Consider the following 25,258-nt stretch of genomic DNA (forward strand, 5'->3'; position numbering starts at 1 on the left):
AAACACTATAAATATATCCAAAACAAAAAAAGGGGGATAATTTTTTAAATATTGGGGCAGAGTTATGCACCCTTTGGGGGGATGTTGTTGAACAACTATTTTAAGTTTGGAAAACAAATCCATTCGTAATAAAAAGAGACAGAGTGAAAGTGCATTAAAACCTTTAACCTAAAATTCTTAGTACAAAGAGGGGGGTAATTAATGAAAAAATTGGTGCCAGGTTATGCACCCTTTTGGGCTAGATAAGGGTTTGATTTGAACAGTTGTTTTGTTCGAACAGTCCACTCGTAATAAAGAGATAGAGTGAAAATGCATAAAACTTTAACCCGAATTTAAGAAAAAGGGGAAAATTCATGAGAAATTGTGCCCGTGTTAGATCTTTTTCTATATGGTGGGTGAGTATGAACAACTATTTTAAGTTTTTGAATCAAAACCTTTTAGTAATAACGAGATAGATGAAAGGCATCAAAAATTTAAATTAAAATAAGTGCAAAGGGGGGGATAATTCAAAAATATTTGGGGCCAGGTTATGGCCCTTTCTCAATAATGAGGATAATGTAAGGGGTAAGATTTTTTTAAATTTGAATCAATCCCTCAGTAATTACGAGATAAAATTTAAAAAAGAGAAAGTGCACCAAAACTTTTTAACCCAAAGGTTGGGGTGCGGAAAGCGCGCGCCGGGCAAGTAGGATAGCCCTTTTTATACTTCGAATACTCGAACTAATAAAAAGAAGGCCCCTTAGTTTGTAAATTTTTTGATATGCATTTTCACGGTGGCTTTTTTCAATTGATTTTTAATCAAAAACCTTTTACAACTTCAAGTCATGTTCGGACAAGTTTTATTAAAAAACAGGGGGGTACTTTAAAAAATTTGTAAGTGACTAAGGTTCTTTTAAAATTCATTTCCCCTATGGCCTTATTATAAACCCAAATTTTGATAGCCAGATTTATTAGACCCCATGTAAGATCATAAACTACAATATCAAACATTTTTACCTTTAAATTTTGTTTTTTTTGTTGCAACTTTCTCACCTATATCTTTTTTCTTTTTTCCTTCCTACATAGAAACAAAAAGTTACAATGTCTATGTAATGGAAAAATTCCAAATTGTGTTTTGGCTACCTTTTTAGCCCCCTGTAACAAAGTCCATACTCCAAGATACCCATACTGACCAAAAAAATCTTAGACCTCCATAGGGGCAGCTTTACAGACACTGAATTCCCCTTCCCCACGGCTTTAGACTCTGGGTGACCATTTGTCACCCCTTTTTCAAGGGGACTATTCCTATATGTATGCATTTGTGGGGCTTCTTTTTCATATGGTTTTTTTAGTGTACCCTTTCATTTTTTTCAAAACGACTGGATTTATAGCTTCATTCTGTGTTTTCTTTTATATAAATATTGTCAGAGGCCCCATGATGTTTGAGTCAATGTATAGCAAATGCCAAAGACCTGGTACATGCTGCCCCCAAAATAATAAATATTTAAAGCTCTACAGATGTCGTGCTATGAACTATTTTTAATTTGCCTAAATTTTTATCATTTATTTAAAGATAATCAATCAAAATGCAAAACAATTTGGGCAGTTGTTTGAAATTTCTGGCAAAAAGTAAACCATTTTTTTGTGGTTTCTTAATTTTTATGAACAAAAATTTTTGCAATGGAATCTATGCCCAAGTACTTTAAGCTTTGGGAAATTTAATTATTTAAATTCCCCCAAAAACGTTTTGAAAAAAACCTTCATCTGTCAAACTCCTCTGATAACGTGGAGTTTTTTAAAACCTTTGTACGTTTTGCACAGAAATAAAAAAAATTAAAATTTATCAAAAAACCGCGTAACAATCTTACAGAATGTAGAAGTTTTTTAGATCTTTTAATCTGAGCGAAAAGCCTTAAGGATTTTATGTTTTTTTTGAAGAATTTACGAACAAGATGAAAAATTTTGGAAAAAATTTTCAAAAGTGAAGAAAGTAAATCTGACATAATTTGTTAATTTTTGATGGAATCTATCGCTACGAGGGGATGAGAAGAGGCCCGTTTTCATTTTAATGCTGAGCGCCAAACATGGAAATTACTGGACCCTTTTTCACGTCTTTGGATGACCGGCAGGGGAATCGAACCCACACCCCCCGCACTCAAAGGGACGCTTACCCCCACATCGAGGTGTATTCATTTGGAAAGAGTTTCGTTTTTTTTAAAAACTCCTTTGCTTTTTCTATTTTTATCAGTAAAAACTTTAAAATTCTGCTTCCGGGAAAAAACCCGTACTGGTACATAAGCTGTTCGAACAACATTTTAAAAAAATAAAATTTGGCCCCAATGTCAAAGGAAAAAAATAATAAAAAAGTAACAAGGAATTTTGATTATGCGACTTAGTAAACACTAATGCAGTCTTTGTAGGTCTTGTTTTTGATAAAAAATGTACAGAGAAAAATTCAGCCCCCTTTTTCCCCTTTTACTAATTTAGTTCTCATACACTGATAGACTGTGAAAAAAATTATCATCAACAATAAAAGTAAAGTATTTACATAATTTCATTGTCAGATTTCCCCTTTTCTCATCTTGGTGTTTGGTGTTACGCAGCTTTCTCTTTCTTGCTTGAGTTGTTCCGCAAAAAATTTAATGACAAATACCCCAAAATTATTTGACTTTCATCTGGTTTTAAAGTACCAAATGGTCTAGAAAGAAAAAAACCTGAAAAAAGAAACAACTATCCTTTTTTTTCAATTTCCAAAAAATATGTTTTTCAGATCTAAATGTATGATAAATGTCTACAATATAAAAAAAAAAAAAATTTGCCACTATTTTGGTTCGTTTTTCACTTTTCTTTGAATGCTACTGATGTCTTTTGGGGACGTCCCCGTCAAGATGAGGTGACTACATGAAATTGAATTTAAAACAGAACACATAGGGTTTTTGTGCCCCAGTAGGGCCTGGAATGAAACCCATAAGGCACCTTTTTCCTTAGCATCCCCCCAAAAGAAAACCTGGACCCGCACCCTGGGATAGGGGAAATTTAAAAACTGATACAATGTCTGGGGGATTTCAACCCGCAATAACCATGTTATAAGGTTAACTGATAAATTCCCAACTAAATCAGCTGGATTTTTAAAGTGTCATAATCTTCAGTCAAAAATAATGGGCTTCGTTTTTGTTTAAAAAAAATTCCTAAACCAAACAACATTCAAAAAAATTTTTAAAGAACAAACCAAATTACAGCCTTTTTGATAACTTTTGACTCCCCAATTCCCCCATACCGTCAGCAAACCCCCCCTTATTGTTGAAACCAAGGGAACGAAATGTGGAAGGGAGTCTCTTCATCGGCTTCACGTCTGTCCACTGGCTGGGAAAATGCCTTTTCGTGCCCCCCATTACCTCATCGTGGTCAGCCCCGGCAGCCATAGTCCTTAGTTTAGCTCTTGCCTCAGCATTTGACTGAAATATTAATTAGCATTCTAAACACTAAAAACCTCCATTCTGGAAGTAAATATAACACAAAAATATACATATATAAACACATGTATAAAAAAAAATGTTAAATAGATATGTTGAGACCCAACTTTTCATTTCAAGGTTTAACATGTAAATTGATTTATTCAGTCCTAAAAAAAATGCATTTTTAGATAATGTATTTTTGAAAATTTGATATATAGTTTGCCTTACAGTGTGTGGAAAAATCTTTGATCATTTCAATGAAATAAGAAAAACTGATTCTTGCGATAACAATTTTCTCATGATTTTTTTAAATATAGAAGGTTTACTCGGGAACACGGACATACATGTATTGAGAATTGGATAAAAGTCAAAGGGACTAATTAATTCTCAATTCAACTACAAATCTGACATGTGAATCAGAAATTGATATTAAACAATTAAAAGAAATTTAAAAACAGTTTTAAAGCACAGCTGAATATTAAAAGAAATTCAAACATGACATATTCCTAAGCACTGTGGAGTTATTAGCTTCTCTAGTGCTAAAGGTCACAGCGACCTTGACCTTTGACATAATTTCAACTATCTTAATAGAGGACCACTAGGCAATGAAACATACCAAATATCAAAGGCCTATTCTTTGTGGTTTCAGACGGAAAAAAGATTTTTTATTGTAAGTCTTTGTTAAACTTTCACCCCAGGAGTATAATTTGAAAAATCTTGGTACAGGACCAATAGGCAATTCTATACACCAAATATCAAAAGCCTAGGGCTTGTAGTTTCAGCCAAAAGATTTTTGAATTTCTCAGCTAAAACATCTATTTTCAGCTCCCGTGACCTAGTTGTGCAATGGACCTGAACCATTCAAACACCTCTGAAAGAGGACTCCCGAAGGATTATTCCTGTGAAGTTTTATCAAAATCAATCCGTGGTTTAGGAGGAAATGTCCAGAGATGGTTGACAAATACACACACGGATGTACTGACAAATGCATCCACATATAACAGACATTGACCGATCACAATAGCTAACCCTTATAAAAAAGTGCTCAGATGAGCTAAAGAGGAAAAGTTTTTGACCTTGGAGGTCACCTTGAAGGTAAAGGTCATATATCTATTTATCAATGTGAAGGTACTGTGTCAATGAGTAATGTTTGTGAGCTTAAAAAAATCCATATATTTAAAGCAATTATGTCCAAAATATGATGTTTGACCTTACATTGCTCACACTGAAGTACCAGTTTTTGTGTATGTATGTACGTACATAAGGATGGACAGACTGACATAAAATATGCCACCAATCCAAAGGATACAGGGGAATATAAATAAAAAAAAAACACCCTTTTTACAAATTATTAAGTAAATCATAAAACCCTACCTTATATCCAAATATTGCACTAGCTTCTGGTGACCACTGCTTATTTCTTTTCTTTATCTTTCGTAGAATTCTGCATTTGTCAATAAAATTCATTGACAGTGACAATTCATCCACTTTATTATGCTGATATGCAACACTTAAACATTCTGTTGTACTCAGACTGTTCTTGTACACTGTCACGAGAACTAATGGGTCTACAAGACAACTGCTGTACAGTGATGCCAATGCTTCTCTGGAATGGTTCCCTCCAAGAACTTCCAGGGTCACTCTGCCAGGAACCTCAGCTTTGTCCATGCTGCCAGAGATGAAGATGGCTGCCAGGATTTTGAAGTGCTTGCCATTCACAAGGAAGCCTTCTCTTAGCTTTTCCACATGCTCCATGTTATGTGGCCTAACCATTCTTTCTTCAGTTGTTGGTTTAATGTTGTTGATGTGCAATTTACAACAGTCAGCTAAAATATATCAAGCAAGAAATATCTTGATAGCAAAGAAGAACTAGAACAGACAATAAAGATGACTAGTTTACCCCTGAAAATGTGCATGGATACAGCTGCATGCCTGAAACTGGAATAACTGTCCATAGAAGGGCTTTTATTTCATTTATCACATGTTTGACGTCACGGGAGTGTAATAAAGCCATTAAATAAAAATGATAATACACGAGTGTAATAAAGCTTCGACATCGATGACATTAATTTTATAGTACATGTCACGTTGGTCAAATTAACTTGTAAAAGGTGGTAGAAACAGGAAAGGCTAGCATTTGATAACAAGAGGGCCAAAATGGCCCTATATCACGCACCTGTTATCATTGCACTTAAGGACAGGTAGATCAAAAATTATAATTAAAATCAATCAAAAGAAATATGAGAAAAAATAGTTGAACTTTTCTTAAAGTTACTTCAAATAAAATTATTTTCAAATCAGGCCAGTAGTTTTATGCCCGAAGGATTACATCGAGCAAAATTTTGACTGATGAAGGACAGGAACAATAAAGGGAAGAAATTAGAAATAAATCTAAGTCCTCAGAAAAAATATCTATACCAAAGGACAGGAACAACGAAGGGCAAAATTTAACCAAAAAGAAATAAAAAATTCTTACAAGGTACTGTATATGTCAAAATCTAAAAATTGGAGGTACAATCCATGTTGTACCACACAAAAGTGGAGAGCGCATTTGGATGGCTCATTTCAAGGTTGATAAGTCATATGACTTATATTTTGTTTCAGTTACTTCCCTTTTATGTTACTCTGAATAGCTTATTAAGTAACTTTATTATTATTGGCCTTAGGGAAAAACCGAGATCACTACGTGACAGGTGAGCTAAAAAGAATATTACATTTGTGACTTTTCACATTGAATTTATTAAACCTCAATGATGAATAAAATTGATAAAATGCTCGGCAGAGCCTCGCATTTGAAAATATATTCAACTTGTTTGATAAATTCAATATGAAAAGACACATATGCAATATCCTCTATGTAAATAAGAAGTGACTATGGTTTTGTTAGGGTGTATACTGTTTGGGTGTACACTGCTGTTTGTGAACAGACTAAATGAAAGCAAGACAGCTATTTTCCTGTTGGCCGTCCGACTGACAAAATTTTAAAGCATGCCCTGTGCCTAATTATGACGAACACTTCAGTGGTTTGAAAAAAAAATGCAGCACAAACTGTACAAGTAGTGTGCTCCAAAAAGGAAACTAAAAACAAGAGGGCCATGATGGCCCTATATCGCTCACCTGTTATCATTGCACTTGAGGACAAGAAAGTCCTCAGAAAAAATATCTAAGGACAGGAACAACAAAGGGAAGAAATTTAACCAAAAAGAAAAAAAGATTGGAGGTACCATCCATACCAACCACAGAAAACTAGTCTCGTGTTTTCCCTACGGCCAATAATAAAAAAGTTACTAAAAATAAGCTATATATAGTAACGTAAAAGGGAAGTAATTAAAAAAAATAAATATTGTAAATGGACAAAAGGATCTGCCAAATAAATCTGTTGACATAAATGAAATTTCAGATCAGTATCTTCATTAGTTATGGAGATATATACCCATTTTAATTTGAAATAAAGGGAGGTAATTTGACATAAAATCAGTCCATAGTTATCTGTGACCCGGATTGTCTCAGTCCAACTAATAACAATAATGAAATTTCAAATAAGTCCTGTAAGTACTTACTGAAATAAATCCATTTTGATTACAATCAGGGGAGGTAATCAGATATAAAATAACTCTGGAACCTATGACTGGATCTGATTTGTCATGGAATCCAAGATTTATTGTTGTTGAAGACATTTTGGAAGTTTGTAACAAATAAAACCATAAATGAAGTCTCAATATGGCTGCAAAAGCCAAAATAGCCAATTTTGGACATTTAAGGGGCCATAACTCTGGAACCCATGATGGAATCTGGCCTGTTGAAGAAAAGAAGCAGGATCTTGTGTTGATACAAGTTGTGTGCAGGTCTGGTTAAAATCAAATCATAAATGAAGCTGCTATTGTGCAGACAAGGTCAAAATAGCTAATTTTGGCCCTTTCAGGGGCCATAACTCTGGAACCCATTAAGGGATCTGGCCTGTTCAAGAAAGGAACCGAGATATTATGTTGACAAAAGTTTTGTGCAAGTTTGATTAAATTTAAATCATAAATGAAGCTGCTATTGTGCAGACACAGTCAAAAAAGCTAATTCTGGCCCTTTCAGGGGGCATCACTCTGGAACCCATGTATGCTGAACAATATTTATGTGTACTTACAGTAAGATTAAGCAATAGTAACAAAGATATGCCAGAAAAACAAAGGTTGCTGAAAAACTTTAACCTTAAAAATAAACAAAGTATAACACCTTGGTGATCTTGACCTTGTAATAGGCCCAGCCCCTGTACAAATTTTGTTTCTATGCTGGACAATGTTTACGTATAGTTACATTTAGATATAAGCAATAGTAACAAAGCTATGACATAAAAACAAAGTATGCCGAAAAACGTTAACCTTAACCGAAGTATAACACCACAGTGACCTTTACCTTGAGTATATTGGACTCAGCCTCTACACTTAATTTGTTTGTATACTAGACAATGTTTATGTGAAGTTACAGTAAGATATAAGCAATAGTAACACAGATATGACAGAAAAACATAGGTCACGCCAACACCGTGACCAGTAGAATATCCCCCATTTTTTCTGAACATTGAAGCTAAAAATGTTAACAAAGGAACATCAATTCAAATATAAATTTTGAGACATTTTTCTTAATTTTCTGCACCAATTAAACCAAATAAAGACTAGATGCCAAAAGAATGTCACAATCCTGGTTCAAAATTACATGACAGTATAAATAGACTGAATTTATATTTTTGACTAAAAGTGCAAACAAATGCTTCCAACAGTGCACCAGTTGTTTTTTTCCACTTCAAAATTTAATTGCATGATTTCACTTTTTGTTAGGGTTTGAGCAATGGGCAAAACTCCTCAAAAGTGAATGTTATGATAGTAGCACTCCAAAACTGAAGTGCTTCCTATGCCTATACAGTGCTATTGAGCACAATGTTCTCAGGCTCCAAGCAAAAATATATATCATGTTTACCTTTCTCTTCAAACTTCTCAATAAAGGCTGCCCTTGTCTCTAGGGGAAGGAACGATTCATTGAACTCATCTTTGGCTCTGAAATTTCTGGCATCCACACACTTATCTTTTCCTTGTATGAAGGTAACCTGAAAAACAATGAACACTTTAAACAAACTTCGTCACACTGGGTATTCAGGTTTTTAACTGAACCATAGATATGCATATACATGTCTATACAAAAAAAGACAAGCTGCACAAATAGTCTATACTTGGCATATGTCTTTATTTCTATGATTCTATTATCTTTGTAAAATACTGTTAACCTCAGTGTACGCCTCAGTGGACAGTCTTTTTTTTTAAAAATTTAAATGCAATAGAGAGCAGAATTTTTTCTACAAATTAAAGGACACATCCAATTCCAAAAAAAAGTTTTATGCCAGACTATGGTGTGTATTGTGTTGCAATATTCTTATTAATTGTTTTTCCATTTTTATAGCACAGAAACAATTTTGCTGTAATGAGAGTAACATTTTTGCTGTAACAAATCTGAAGGCACAGTAACGCTTGCGTTGACACAACCGAAGTGTTACTTGGCCTTTAAATTTGTCACAACCAATGTTTTACTGGACCTTTTAACTTGTTACAACTTAAGTTTTACTGGACCTTTAAACTTGTGACAACAAAGTGTTACATAGGGTCACCATTTGCAATGCCAGATTGCAGTAATTCGGCCAAAAAATGTGCTTCCATGGTGCAGTCGTAAGAAGTCACTAATAAATAGATCCTAATTTTCCAGTTTTCACACATTTGCTTGTAAATCGGGAGCCAAATAAGCAAAGTTTCAACCTGGGATGGATTTTACAGAAAATAGGACACTTTTCATGCTGATATTCACAGGTTTTCGAGTTGTTTCTTTGAAAACATGTGAATATTAGCATGAAAAGAGTGTTTATTCTGCTGATCACTTCTGAATTGTGACAATATGAGGGTACCCAGGCAGCTGACTTCAGTTTACTTGCATTTCACTGCATACTATTTAACAATAAAATATCATACACATAAAATAATGATATTACATTCCTTTCATGAAGAAAAATGTGTACCTTCAAAACAATTAAACTCTGAAGACATTTGCTTGTTATATAATATTAATGAATAGCTGAGATTAGCTAGTACATTCCAAACCCACTAGCTATTTTAAAAAATCAGGGTTTTTTCTAGCTAATTTGGGAACATAGCCTATACCCCCAGAATTGGGAATATTGACATGTAAATGTTCCAAATTGAGAAATATTTAGTCCCATAGTCTTTAACATACTTCCATATATAACTTGGTCATTTTTTATGCAATTTTGATGAATTTTTTTTCAGAAACTAGTTCTAGATTGGAAATTTTTGCATTAATTTTTGGAAAAATACATACTTTCTGGCATTGGGAATATAGCCGAATAACAGCTATATAAATGGCTGAAAAAAAAAACAACCTGAAAATCCACTAGCATTAGCTTGAATGCTTGTTTAAATTTGAACCCTTGTGATTTTAACCATTTTGTTGCCATTTTTACTTGATGATATTTTCACCAAATTGCATCACATCTCCAGTTTTCAGAAGCATGTATCTCAAAAACTAATGGGAATATTTTTAAGATCTATACCTCATTTCTTACCTGAGGATCTATGTACTTTCAAACTTATAAAATAAAATATCAATTTGTGAAAGTTAAAAAACAGAATCCCCTAATATATATACAAAGATCTATATTATATGTTTTTGACAGTTTGAACTTTGTTTAAAAAAGGCAGAAGGCCTAGATCTACCTGCAAGATAAATAGATCTACACTTTTAACAATCTGCAGTACCCGAGATCGATATAAATATATAAATTCTAACATTTAAAGATCTGAAAAAGTGAAAACACGTCTTACCGTAAATGTTTGGCCGGTCCCTTCTTTAAACCTGTCACTATCATGGATTTCTCCTTGGACCCAAGATCAAACACTCGCAGGAAAGAATCTTCTTCACTGAAGCACCAAGCCATCCTTCTCGATATTAAATAATTAATATTTAATGTTGTTGAAAATAATTTATAACGTAAGTTTGAAATATCTTAGATATAGACAATTCGCACTGCTGAAACAGATGGATCTCGAATGTTCAATGGCTGCCTTATTTACACTTAAGGCGAGTCCATTTTAAATTACTGCAAATCTGTTAATATTTGTTTGATTTAATTTTTATTTTAATAAATCTATAATCAATGTTAATGGTAACTGCATAATTAGTTTTACATCATTTTAATAATTTCATAATAAATATCATAAACTTTTTTGTATAAAAACGTTAGTAAATAAAATAAGTATTTAAACTTGATTTACCTATTTTTAAAATGGAATGAAACCGTCCATGATGCTGAATTTGCACGTCACAGCGGGTGGCACGCGCTGCTTGTCGGCACGCGCTTGATGACAGGAAGTATCGCTGAAACATCAAAGGTGACCTTGATATTGTCCACCGACACGGGTGACGAATAGTATATTGAAGGACCAATTATTGGCAATTAGGCGCCGCTAATGAATTATTATCATTTAACTTAGAAATCATCATGGAGATCAGACGTGTGCTTGTTTTGCTGATTTGTTCGACCTTCTGTCTTGCTTATTTTCCACAGGAAGAGGTAAGTAAATAAATATATTTACGGCTACTTTAAAAGTTCTATAGATCTACAACAATAATTGTAATTTTATTCAAAAATATTCATTTTTCATCATACCAATATTACCTAGAGTATAACTGTGTCATTACAGAACTACATTCAATTATTCAAAATAAATATGAATTATAGATTCTTAAATGCATATGATGCATGTTGGCAGCCTACTTCAAATACTTGATTACCTAGTAGAAAAAAGAGTACCAGAGTGTTTTTGCTCTTATGCAATACTCGTCTTTTTTCTAATAATTTTCAGGTAGAAATTTGTTTCTGTTATTTCATGTAATCATGAATATAATTACTACATGTCCTGGTTCATTATATTTTTGGATTATGGAGGCTGTACTTATACATAAGATTTCAGATTTTCACAAAACAAGCTGTTTAAAGTCATCTCTTGCTAAAAAAGAATTAAATTATCAAAAGTAAACTAACTTTTACGTCTAATTTGCAACATGTCAGTTTTAATAAGTATATACTGGTTGGCGACCCAGAATTTCGGACGACCCAGAAACCAGGACAGTTGCGTAAACGCTTATTTCGGCGTTCTTTTTGATCATTTTTTGACAACTACATAGACGTTTGCTTTATGTGCAACAGCCACTGCAACAATTGCAAATCGATAAGTAAAACTTACAAAACTGGAATATTTACATTTGTTCACGAAATGTTGTGACAACTCTTGCTGGGGGAAGTTGCATGTGCTTTCAGTGCACATGCGCATACTTGAATTGAGGCCCCATCATTATTCAAAGGGTACTCATCTACAATCTGCTAAATGCAAACGAGAAAATTTCTGCTTTAAAATGATCAAAATTGGCAGATAGTGCCAGGCTTAAATAAAATTTTCCAAAAGATAATGGCCATTATGCATTTCTTAAGTTTTTGAAAAAATGGAAAAGGCGAATTTTTAAACTCTCGGCAGCCTTATATCAAACATTAATATTCGAATGTAAACAAGGTAAATATGTCTTTTTATCATTAACACCTACCTAATAGTGATTCTGCGACACAGAAATGACAAAAATTAGCGCTTTCCTACTGTCCAATTTCTGGGTCCTGCAACACATTAAAAACGTTAAATTTACGTACCTTCTTTCGGGCCTCAGTGACGTATTCAGTTTATTTTTAGAAACGAACAAACTTGCGTTTTGTGACATCGAAGTACTGAACTTGATTCAGGTAACATTTCATGGATCTTGCATTAAAAATGAAAACATGACAGCTGAAAAGGTTGTAAAATTGTCCGAATCTGGGTTGCCAACCAGTACCCCTCACAGGAATTGGTATTATAAGTAACTTTCTCAGAAAATATCTTTGACCTGAGGGCATTTTAGCAACTTGAAAGCTACTATTTAATTCATACTTAAAATTCGGTTTGTCTGCAGAATAATGGTTTGCATGTAGGATCATTTTTTCCCCGTTTTCTATTGTAATTGGGTTTTATTTATGGGATGGAAAAATTAAAGAGATGTTGTTATTTTCTCATGATTTGCAGGAAAAAAACACATCAGCTGAAATTGTCATTTATTAAAAAAAATGGGGGGAAAAAAACTGTGTTTTTTAAATTTTTTTTGATTTCAGTAAAATTAAAAAAAACCTTGCCTGTGGGGGCAGATGATTCTGCCTTTGCGACCAGTGCAGACCAAGATCAGCCCGCCATCCCTGCAGTTGTCATGGATCTGCACTGTATGCTATTCAGTCATGTAATTTTCAGTGCTATACCCTTTGAATAATTAAAGTGTATAGGTCCAATTTGAAAAGATGGACCAAAGTCCATTTATGAATACAGCAGGGTAAGGTTTTTTAGTTGCCTGTGAATTTATATGTAACAACTGAAAGAATACACTGTACTATTTGGGAAACTCTTGCCGTTGTAATTGCCCTAACAAATATCATTGTACAAATTTTGAATTAATTTAATTTAATTTAACTGAATACCTTAAACAATTTCTGACAAATTCCCTCCCCATTTCAGAATAACATAATTCTAAATTTAATGTTTGAAATGTTTTCAAAGATGTTGAATACCTAAATATCATTAGGCCTAAAAAAAATCTTGTTTCCGGTAACATACTAAAAAAAAATTAGGGCGGGTAGGTCGGATTTTTTTTTTTGATTTTTTTTAAGGGAGACTTTTTGGAAATTATTTTTTTTTTGTCAAAAAATGATTACAAATAAGGGGATTATGCCTTTAGAGCATGACAGTAAGTTGATTTCTAACAACACTGGGCATGTTTAAAGCATAAAAAGTATAGATTTGCATCTTTTTGTTAAAAAGTTGAAAAAAAATATTATCCTAGGCCATAAAAACATTTAGGGTCGGGCCAAAAATTTAGGGTAGGCCGGGATACCAGAAACAAACAATTTTTCTTTACGCCTTATTGAGCATTTATAATTATAGATGACTCCAATTTTAGGATTTAATTATTTGGCAAACTTCTGGAAGTGCAACAAGTACTAAAAGTCTTGTCTTATTTGGAGACAGATGCCCCCTCTCCACCCAACACATATTAGGCTAATACTTCTATTTACTTATTTCAGCATCCAAATGGTGATACTCTGTTGAGCTGTTTTCTTTCTGCAGAAGTTGTTACAACAGACCCTGTTGAAAGTTCTTTCACTGATTCAGATATGGTATGAAATGTACTTTAAATTTTTAAATGCCCACTGTAGTAAGGTAATAGCTGGTCAGTTATCAATTAGAAACTTGGCCACCCATTCTTATAAAATGGATAGATAATTAGATTGAATTTATTTTTTGATACACAGGTATGTATTCATTAGTGCAGGTCAAGATTGAGTAGGCAGGACTGGGTATCCAGACAGAAGTCATTGGGGATGGAGTCCATGGAGCAAAGTCATGGAGCTTGGGTCTCTGGATTGGGGTCTCCAGACTGGAGCCTTCATACTAGGGTCTTCTGACAGGTGCCTTCAGACTGGGGTCTCAAACGGGAGTCTTCAGACTGTGGTCTTCTGACAGGAGTCTCTGTACTGGGGTCTCTTGACTGGAAACTCTGGATTATGGCCTATGTTTTCTTTTCCTCTAAATGATTATATAGAAATGCTTGTGATCTGAAGTCTTCATTCATTATTTTATGATCTGGAATGAAGGCATGTTATTTTTCATTTATCCATCCATCACTTCCCACCATTCATTTCTTGTCAGGTCTTTCAAAATTTTCTCCAGTTGTCACCAAACTTAATAAAATATTTATGGGGGTTATCTCAGAAAGTCCAATGACAACTAAATCTCCCCCGGGAAATACAACTTTACGTCTAGTACTTTAAAAGTAGGTGGGTATTTTTTGGATTTGTAACAACCGGTCTAAATGCATTCGTTTAAAAAATAACATCAAATATAAAAATAAATGCTTTTTAAAGTAAAAATAAAATTTCTTTTTGGGTCCACTGGTTTTCTTATGGGGGAATACGCAAAAAAAAATTGATCCCCCATTCAGTAAGATCTCAGAAAACTAAGACGACAGATGCAAAAACATTTTCCCAATTAATGAACAGAAAGAAACTTAAGATTTAAGTACACTGAAACTAGGGGTTTTAAGTCATGGCTAAAATCTTCACTACCAAAAAGTAAAAGGGAGTGAACCTTACTTTTTTAAAATTACAAAAACATCTGGAAAAAATAAATTTTGTTTATAAGGGCAAACGCACGTTTGGAGTTTAATGGCAGGGTATTTTTCTCAGAAATCTACCAACTTCAAAAATAAAACTTTAAAACCCAAACTATAAAACATTCTAAAAAAAATTGAGACAATAAAAAACAATCAGTGAAATTAGTTACATGTTTGAAAGCAGTGGAAATTCATCTTGGTGGAAAGCTTTTTTGGGAGAAAAAAAATTCAGTGTGCAATGAGAACAAAAGGGGAAATTTTATTGGTTACCCAACTCCCCAAAACAGCAAAAAAAAACAAAAAAGAACATTAAAGAAACCCTGGATCAATACTTAGAAAGATGTTGAAAAGGAAAACAAGTAGCCTGTAGAATTATAAAATATTGTATTTTTTTATAATTTATTATGTATTTGTAATGTGTTATTTGGTGAGTTACGAGTGAAAAAATTAATAAATTTTTATGCATTGATGACCAATGAAAGACCCCAATTTTACCAAATAATTTCCCCTTTGTTTAGAGCTTTTGAAGGGTTTTTGGACATTTACATGGAAGGTCAAGGCCCAAATTTAAAGATAAAAGGCCCAGTCATGTAGAAATAGTACTGTTAAAATTTAAATTAAGAACAAAACAAAACATTTTATTAACATGAGTCTCTGAACACATTTACGTTACCCGGGAAAAAAAAGCAAAATTTTAAAAAACCCACCGGGGGGGAAGCGAAGTCGAAAAAAACAGAGCGTATCCAAGGAGGTATTTGTTCGGCTTTCATTTTTTTTTTCAAAATAATTTTCAGTTATAAACCGTATTATATCAACATTCACCTAACCTCCTTCCAGGGCCCCCCATAGTTGTAAGCAAATGTATTTTTTTAGCAAAGAAAGGGTATATTAAAAGTACTAGAAATAATTACTGTAACCGGGGTTTTGGAGTAACTCAAATGAACTTTTAAAAATGAGGGACTGGCAACAACCAAAAATTAGTTTGTCATGTTTGTGAGGTGTTAAAATGGGGAGTGTTTCTTAGCCAAACTGTTTTAGCCTTAATTTGTGCAGATAAAGAATAAAGTGACTTTCATGATGAAAAATGATACTGCCTGAATGGCAATAACACAGATCAATCAAAAAAAAATTTGAAAAAATATTTGGTTCTGAAAAATAACACCAAGTTTACAGGGTATAATGTACTGTTTTTTGTGTTGTTTCAACATTTTAGAGCTAGCCAATTTAAAAAAAAATTTTCCCTTTCCTTTTCAATTGAATCTTAAAAAAAATAAAAATTATTTTTTGTTCGTTTTGTTTATGTTCCTGTATTGTGTATTTCAGGAAGAAGGGGTTTTAAACCGTAAAAGCACTGAGTACAGGTCAGTAAAAAAAAAAACTAATCACAACACCAGCTCCCAAGAGAAACAGACAAACGGGAAAAAGGAAAAACATGTGCATTTTTTCAATGTTTTTAAAATAATAAAGGTATTCATTTGTTCTTTTTAAAAATGATTAATTGGGTGAACCAAAAGGTGACCCCTTTAAGTTTAGTTGTGACCTTTTAAATAACATAAAAAACGACCAAAAAGCAAACTTATTCAAAGTTAGCCATAACTTCAGAGATCAATAACTTACTAGAAGAAGTCTTATAACTTGGCAACATGATTTTAAATTTAAAAGCCGCCCCTTTAAAAAACCAAAATAGTGGGTTTGCAACTAGAAATGGATTCAGACCACCCTGCGCATCCGTACAGTCAGGTGGACCCAGCTTTTCCCCAAACTTTTTTAAATTTCCCAATAGGCTTTAAAAGCGAACAGAATGGATCCTGTCCGACTTGAGATGGCGGGCTGGTCTGGATTGATGTGTTTGCAAACCCACTATTTTGGGTTTTTCTCTGGCTTGGCTAAAATGTCTTCCAAAATACTGGCCGTAACATTAGTTTAATTGTTTATTCAAAATGATAATAACTCTTCCTGATATAATCTGCCCCCGTTCTTTTAAAAATTCAAAACTGTACTGCTCCCTTTCAGACAGTACCATGTATAAGTTTGTGAGGATTAAAATAAAAAAAAATACTTAAAAAAAAGTAAACAGTCAGATTGTGATAAGACTGCACAGATGTGCGGGTGATTTGATCTGCACTGGTGGCAAAGGCATAAACCTTTGCCCCAGTACCCAAAAAAGTGAGACTTCGGGTTGTTATTTTATTTTTTTTTTTAAATTTATAACTGGTAATTTTAAATTGTCTTCAGGAAGACGAACTGAGAGGGGAAATAGTCAAATGGATCACCATACCACTGAGATGAGAAAAAAGACAATGGGGTTGATAATATTTTAAAAATTTCTGGGACATTTACTGCTGTCATTATCATTTTTTTTATAAGACCAATGTATCAAAGAACTTTTTATTATGAGGGACAGAGTTTGGAAAGCTATTTTGTTAGCACACTTGGGCATTTCGTGTGTTCTTCAGTAAAAACATACTTGGAACATTTTTTGTTTTGGTTTTGAAAGTTAAAAAAGTCTTTCCGTGCAGTTTTTTGGGTTTTTCGTATCCTTCCAGGCATTCACTTAGTATTAGCAAAAAACAGATCAGCACATTTTTAATCACCGGAAGAAAAAGCATAAAAGGTATCATTGTGATCCCCTTTTTTTGGTTGTAAATCTGTCTCTGTTACATTTAGTTTTTAAAAGGCTTGGTCGGATGTTTGTCTTAAAAAATCTCGGCCAAGTTCGACAGGGGGATTTGTGGGTTTAAAAGTTTTCCCCTAATCAAAATTAAGAAAAACCTTGTGAACACTCAAAAAATTTTTAAAGTGTTACGGTATTGGATACAAATAAGAACCTCCTTTTTTAAGAAAATTCCCTAGTACCATCAACCTACTTTTACAGAAATTTTTTTAGGGGGGATGTGGTTCAAGCCCTACTGGGACCAAATTTTTTTTCCTTTTTATCGCCCGTTTGAAAACGGGACCTTTAGGGAACGCCCCTGGCGGGGGGGCGGCGTCCACAGCCCTTGTCCGGAGATATCTTCAAATGCATGGGGGGATTTTGATGAAACTTGGCACGTTGTTCCCCCTCAGGAGGGAGTGTCGTGCGCAGAACCGGGCCCCTAGATTTAAGGTCAAGGTCACACTTAGGGTAAAAAGGTCAAATTCAAGTGACTTTGCCGGAGCATATTTCTTCATGATGGGGGATTTTTTGAACGTTGGCACATTGTTCTCTCATAAAACGGAGTGTCATGCGAAAAAACCGGGTCCCTGGGTCAAAATCAAGGTAACTTAGGGCCCAAAAGGGATACAGGAATAAAAAATTAAAGAATGACTTTGTCCGGGAGCATATTTTCTTCATGCATGGAAGGTTTTAAGTAGCTTGGCACATTTGTTCACCATAATGAGGGGGAGTGTCAGCGCAAGAACCAGGTCCGGGTCAAAGGGTCAAGGCCCCCTTTAGAGGTCAAAGGATACAAGAATGAAAACTTTGTCGGAGCATATCTTTTCATGCAAAAAGGGGTTTTGATTATTTGGGAAAATTGTTCCCTCAGGAACGGAGTGTCTTGCGCAAGAACCAGGCTCTAGGGGTAAGGTCAAGGTCCACTTAGGGTAAAGGGTAAAAGAATAAACTTTGTCGGGTCTTTTCTTCTTCAGCATTGAGGGTTTTGATCAATTGCACAAATGTCACAAGATGAGACGGAGTGCATGCACAAAAACCCAGGCCCCTAGGTCTAAGGTCAAGGTCACACTTAAGGCCAAAGGTAAAAAAGAATGACTTTGCCCGGGAGCTTTCTACTTCGGCATGGGGGATTTGATGTAACTGGCCCCAAATTGTACACCTCATGGAGGATGTCATCACTGGTCCCCCTTTTAAATTATTCCCCTTTGTGTTCTATAAATAGCTAATATTGTAATTTTTCATTACAAGTCGGGGGGAAAAATGGGGGCCACTTTTTGTAGTAAAAACATGATGTTACATCCAATTTGAGGTGTTTTTGAGCTATCTCTACCGGGTAAGGATTTTTGTGGGACTTGTAATTTTTTTTTTTTTTAAAAATTAACTTCCTTAGTTGTTTTCTATAAATAATTACATTGTTTTAAATTTTTTTTTTAAAAAGCCGAGGGAAAAACCAAGACCCTTTCGTGGTACAACATTGATGTTACTTTCAAATTTTTGGGGGGGATTTAAGGTTCTCTACCTGTAAGGATTTTTTTTGTGGATTAGAAAAAATAAAAGAATTTCAAAATTTCTAAAATAACAAACATTGTAAAAACTAGAAAATTAAAAATTTCCCTTTTTCAAATACAGAGTGTGTCAAGAAATTGCTGTGACGGGGTTTTAAATTTTACATTTGGCACTCTTGTTTATAGAAAGTTTTTTTTTCAATATTATTATTGATGTTTTGTACAAAAAAGTGTTCCCTACATCCGATAGAAAATTTTTGTGTTGCGTGTAACTCTTTAAGCCTTGAAGGATTTAAGGACACTTGGGACAAAAGTTCACCCATTAAGATGATGTGCAGGGCTGTTTTGAATGGGTCCCTTCAGTGTCACAGGGTCAAACGAATTTTTCTTTGTTTCATGTTAATTGCTTGCATTGCGGGGCTTTTTATTTTTTTGGCAGTACATTTTTTTTTGTTACTGTAATTTTTATAGAATTATTCCCTTTTAGTTTCTAAAAAAAAGTTTATTTTGAATTCTGTTATTTTCCTTGGGTAAAAGCCCAAAATATTTTTTGGGTACAACATTAAAGTCATTCAATTTTAGGTGAATTTTTTAAATCGATTTTGTACACTTATTTTTTCTGTTGACTTTGAATTTTTTGTTATTTCTTTGCTTTGTCTTCCTGTTGGGTTCAACAGTCAGGTTCTTTTTTTTCGAAAATGATTGCCAAAGAAAATAAACTCTGCTTGCCTAATTTTCGAGTAATCTCCCTTTATCATATTTTTTTTTTCTGGTGTATAAGGAAAAGTATTAGAGAATTTGATTGAATATTAATTTTGGAGAGGCCATTAAAGTAGGTGCAGTGTCAAAGAACAATAATCTTCCTTTCCTAGTTTTTCAAACACCCCTTTTTCAAAATATGGCTTTTCAAGGTACAAACAGCATTTGCTGAAACATAATATAAAAGAAGAAATTATTTAGCAGAATGCAGTCGGGGAAAAACCATATTTCAACCATATTTTTGTCAAGCCCCCTAAGGGAAACAAAGACTAGTTGTCCAAAAGGGTGTTTTGGTACCCTCCAAGTTGGGTTTTTCCCCGGCCCTAACTTTGACTTGATGAGCAAAAACCCTTTTATTTGGCTTGCCCCTGAATGTTAACCTGTTAGCAGAGTTCATCCCAAACCCCAGGTTCCTATCTCAAAGGGCAAGTAATCTTGGGGGTCAAAAGGGTTTAAAATTTAAAAAACTTGCCTTTAGCATTTTGTCTTCGTGCATGAGGGGTTTTTTTGAAACTTTGGACAACTTATTTTGTAATTTTCAATGATTTTTTTTTGGCATACTGTTTGCCCCAATTAGACTGGGGTCGGGGAACTCCCATCCTTTTTTAAGTGGGGGCTAGACATTTTCCTGTGGGCAAAAATTTATTATCCCCTTTATTACACAAAATAAAGCTTGTTGGGTATAACTGAAATGTATTTAAAGGATTTTATTAAAAAAAGACTAATGTAAGTGATTTAAAAGGGGGGAAGTGAAAGCCCAAAACTAAACTTACCTTACCTAAATTTTAATAATTCCCCTTTTTTAATTCTTCTTCGAGTACTATGAAAAATGGGTTAAAGTACCCAATTGAAACTTCACAGAATGATTAAAGCAATGAGGGAAGGCAGTGTCAAGCCTTGCTGCAGGAGTAATTTTAGTTTTTAAATGATTTCCCTTTTTTGTATTTGATTTTGAAATATATTTTATATTCCCTACTACGAATGAAAGAATTCTATTCATTTTTAATTTTTTCAAAAGATAATTTTTTTTTTTAGACTGAGTTTGATCTATTCGCACCCGGAACTTCATGAACATTTTGAATTTCCCTTTCGCATAAGATGTGTAACTGATTATTTATGGAGCTAAATTTGCTTGGTGTATGACATGTCTAGTGTTTTAAACTTTTTGTTCTTCGTTTGATTCAGTTTTTTACTAACATACAAGGGGGTGTATACCTTCATTAATTTCTTTTTTATACCTTTCTTTTTTTTTACATTAAAAGGGGGTTTTCAATAATGAAAAACCTTTTTCAGTGGAAAAACATGTATAGAGATATTTTGTATTTTTTTCCAAAGTGATTGGTTTTTAAAACTTAATTTCGATTCAGGGTTATTTTATAAAAGAAAAATTAAAGGGTTTTACATTGTAACAGTTCGTTAATTTAGAAAAAATTCGAAACAAATACACAAAGCTATTTTTTTATTTTAATTGTAATCAGTTTAAATACTTTTAAATTTTTTTGTTCTTAAATTGTTTTTAAATTTTTCTTTTTTAAAATTTGAAAGTTAGAAGTTGACATTTACCGTTTTTGGGGTTTTAGGCGGGTAAGTAAGTTCGCTCTAATTTTGCCCCGGAAATGGGGAAAAATTAAAAATTTAGGTATTTTTCCAGTTAAATTTTGGGGTTTTACCGGCAAAAAAATATGGCGGCGTGCTATTGATACCGGGCTGAATCATTATCAGAATTGTTGGTGGAAATATGGTGTATTGGAAAAGACGGGATCTCAAAACAAAGAAAAGCGGCTTTTTGACACGGAAATTTGGGAGCGTCGGTTTGTGTTTATATTCTGCAATTATGCAAGTTTAAATTTGAATTGTTTTCACAGCAATTTTTAAACCCCTTTCGCATCATGTAATTAACCCCCGTTCTGAGTAAAAAAAATTTAAATAAATATCTTTTTGGGGGTTTTTTTTTCTTTTATTTAAAAATTTAAAAATAAAAAAGATATCTTTTAAATTTTTTATTCGCTAAAATTGTATAAAAAAGTTTGGAATTTAGGAAGATTGTCCGGATTTTATCCAACCGGGTACATGTCCTGTCAATGGCGTCCATTAAACAAAAATGAAAAAAAACGAATTCAAAAGCCCCAAAAAAATTAAATAAAAGTAATTTTAATTTATAGTCTGTAAGGGGTTTTTACGATATATTTTATTGAAAAAAACCACTATTGGTTGAAAAGTGCTGATATTTTATATTTTTTTTTCCATTTTTTTCTATGTAAAAGTGACGTAAATTTTAGGAGCTCTGGTCAGAAAAAAGACCCGAAAAAAATTCTGCTGGCAAATTTTTGTCGTTAAGTCGCAGGAACTTTTTCAGGCAGCAAATGGTCGAAAAGTGCGCCTATACCAACAAAAATACGGTAAGTTTTTCAGAGTTATGCAAAATGGACAATTTTAATGAAAGTTTAAAACTACGTATAAATTTTAAAACCAAGTTATTATTGTTCGTAAATTTTCAAAATGTGCCAAAAAATTTCTTCCATTTGTTAATTTTTCACAGTTTTTCATCTTGTATTAATTTGGACAATTAAAAAACTTTGTTGCTTTGTTGGGTTTACTTTTTTTGCAAATTTGTTAATTTTTTCACCTTTTTTATTTGTTTGTAAATTTATTAAGTTTTTCAAATTTTTAAGAATGATAAAAAAAATAAAACACTTCGCTACTTCGTAAATTTCGAATTATGTCAGATTTACAATTCTTCGCATTTTTAAAATTTTTTCCCAAATTTTTATCTTCTCGAAATTTTTAAAGTGAACTTTTTAAATTTCTCAGTATTTCAAATAGAAATTTTAATCACTTCAAGCAACTATGTAAATTTACGAAGCTGTTTTTCTTGTAATAAAATTTAAAAAAATTATGTCAATTTAAATTTTTTCACTTTTTAATTTTTCACAATTTTCCTTTGTTCGTAAATTTACGAAATGGAAAATTTTTTAAGTTTCTCAGATATTGGCGAAATAGAAATTTTAGTCACTTTCCAGCTATTCGTAAATTTTCGAAGTGTTACTTGTAATAAAATAATGAATTATGTCAGATTTACATTTCTTTGCATTTGTAAAATTTTTTCCCGTTTTCATCTTGTTGAAAATTTACGAAGTGGAAGTGTTCGGTTTTTTCAAAAAAAAAAATTTTGTATTTTTAAACTATTCCTAAATTTTCAAACTGTACTTGTACAAAATTAAAAATATTCAATTTTAAATTTCTTCGCTTTTATTTTTTTTTCAGGCACAATTCTTTTTTTTACATGTGCAAAGTGATTGTTCCATTTTTATTTTTACCCTTTTTTTCATGCCAAGCCCTTTGGGAAAACTTCGTAAATTTACGAACTCTTCTTTTGGACTTTTAAAAAACCCCGTTAATGTTTATTTTTATGAAATTTTTACAAATTTTTCCATTCGTAAAAATTTTTGAATTTTCTTAATTTAAAAATTTTAGCGTAAAACTTAAGTTGTTTTTTTTTCTTCTTTTGAAATGCCATTAAAAGGTTTTGTAAATTTACGAACTTTATTTTATTTGAAAAAATTTCCCAAAAACATGCTTTTGGCAACTTCGTAAATTTACAACTATTCTTTTGAAAACTTTTAAAATCCCTTTATGTATTTGTTTTTTGAAATTTTTACGACTTATTCATTCGAAATTTAGAAATTTTTTCTTAATTTAAAAAATCTTAGCGCTAAAAATTAATATGTTTTTGTTTCTTTGAATGCCCTTAAAAGGTTTTGTAAATTTTGAAAAAAATTTTTATATTTTAAATTTTTCCCAAAAAACATTTTTTTAAAGTATTTTTTGTATTATATATTTTTGAAAAAAAGTTCATGACATGTCATTTTTTTGTGTTGATTTTTACTTCCCTTGAAAAATTTTCGAAGAAATATGTTGTAAATTGGGAAAAAAGCACGTAATTTTTAGGTGATGAGGGTTTTTAAAGTGTGAAAAAAAGGTGTTGATTTTTTCTTCGCTAAAAAAATTACGAAGAAAGACAAACAGAATTTGGAAAAAAAGCGCGCTTTTTTTTAAGGTTTTGGCTGAAAAAGAGGAATCTCGATATAAAATCCTCTTTTAAAATACAACAAGTTAATGGTAATTTTAAGTAAATGGTATATATTTTCGTATTTCGCCAGTAGTTTTACTGAAAAAGGTGCGTAATTGTTCTTTTTACCGAACTGATATGTAAATATATCACACCTAGGTTGCTCTATTTGTTTTTGTTAGGTTTTAACGTCGCACCGACACAACTATAGGTCATACGGCGACTTTCCAGTTTTAATGTTGGAGGAAGCACCTAGGCCCAAGGCGACAAAAGCATATACTGTGGACTGGCCCTCGCATTTACAGGTAGAGCTGGTATTTATAAAGTAGATGACTTTATGTTCGTTATCGTAGAGAAATACGATAATTATTTCATCCATATATTTATACAAAGCAATTAATAAAAAGGATATTTAATAATTATCATCATTATTAACATTTACCCTGCACTGATCCATCATTCAATATGGGCAGTACCATTTATTATTCGAAGGAGTGTTCACTGAAAATTTACAGACTGAATAGCGAACAGTGCAGACCATGATCATGTGCAGGCTGATTTTGGTTTGCACTGGTCGCAAAAGCAGAATAACTTGCCGCCAACAGGCTAAAGGTTAATTTTTTTAGTAGTTTTACTCTCTATACTGCAGTGCACCTCACGCATTCCTCTGCCCTATACTGTATGCTTACAATATGTCAGTCACCTTTAGGCATCATTCTAAATTGTTAAGATCATGTCATTTCTCAAAACTTGTTATTATATCTAAGTAAGCAAAATATACAACCATATTTGTCAAGACTACCCGACGCTGTTACATTTACTTTGACTCAATGATTGAATATCCTCCAACATTAAATCGCCCCTGTTCAATGCATGTACATATTGACTGTACTATACTGACTAAAAGTAGGGTTAGGGTTAACATAGGTTTGATAGAGTACACTCAATGCGTGCGTACTCTCAATATGGGAGATTTAATGCCGACCATTGAATATCTTCTTGTGCACTGTTAGATTACTGTTCTATCCATCCAACTTCGAGAGCTGTGTCTTTATTTGTGATTGTCAAAACTATATCACCATTCCAATTGACTTTTGGGGTGGATGTAGGATCTTTTCTAATTTTCAAAATATCTTTAATATTATCAATTTAATGGCAAAAAAATGTATTTTCTTCACCCGAAATCTTGAAGAAAAAAACAGCAACATTATTTAGTAATTTTACAAAGTATTTGCCTGAAAATGTTACTTTAATTTGTGTTAACAAATATTTCCTGAAAGTTTTTATAAAAACCGTTCACAAATAAAGCTAAATTAAATTCTAAAAATGGAGTCAACAGTGGTTGAAAAGTACAAGGGAAATTATCCAAGAAAAGTAACTGATATAATGTTCATGTGTTTTTCTTCTCAAGGTTCTAACTTACATTTTCCATAAGGCTTTAAATTTTATGTTGAAACAGATGAAACAGCTGTCCAAAGAGATGCTATGCATAACTGAAATGGTTAGAAAAACACTTCTTTTAATACTGCACACGAACTTGTGCAGT

General features: G+C 32.9%; 1 protein-coding gene across 1 annotated transcript; it reads right to left on the reverse strand.

Moving 5' to 3' along the window:
• Positions 1-3,212: 3,212 nt before the first annotated feature.
• LOC128548147 (uncharacterized) lies at positions 3,213-11,384 on the reverse strand. Its single transcript, XM_053522563.1, has 5 exons — positions 10,757-11,384; positions 10,307-10,420; positions 8,400-8,526; positions 4,809-5,260; positions 3,213-3,434 (listed from the first exon to the last, which is right to left on the reverse strand). Exons 4-5 carry the CDS (start codon positions 5,205-5,207, stop codon positions 3,213-3,215), a joined length of 621 nt encoding a protein of 206 aa, XP_053378538.1. The 5' UTR covers positions 5,208-5,260; positions 8,400-8,526; positions 10,307-10,420; positions 10,757-11,384.
• Positions 11,385-25,258: the final 13,874 nt, after the last annotated feature.

This window comes from Mercenaria mercenaria, chromosome 14 (assembly GCF_021730395.1).
Source record: "Mercenaria mercenaria strain notata chromosome 14, MADL_Memer_1, whole genome shotgun sequence".
In the NCBI taxonomy this organism is placed as follows: domain Eukaryota; kingdom Metazoa; phylum Mollusca; class Bivalvia; order Venerida; family Veneridae; genus Mercenaria; species Mercenaria mercenaria.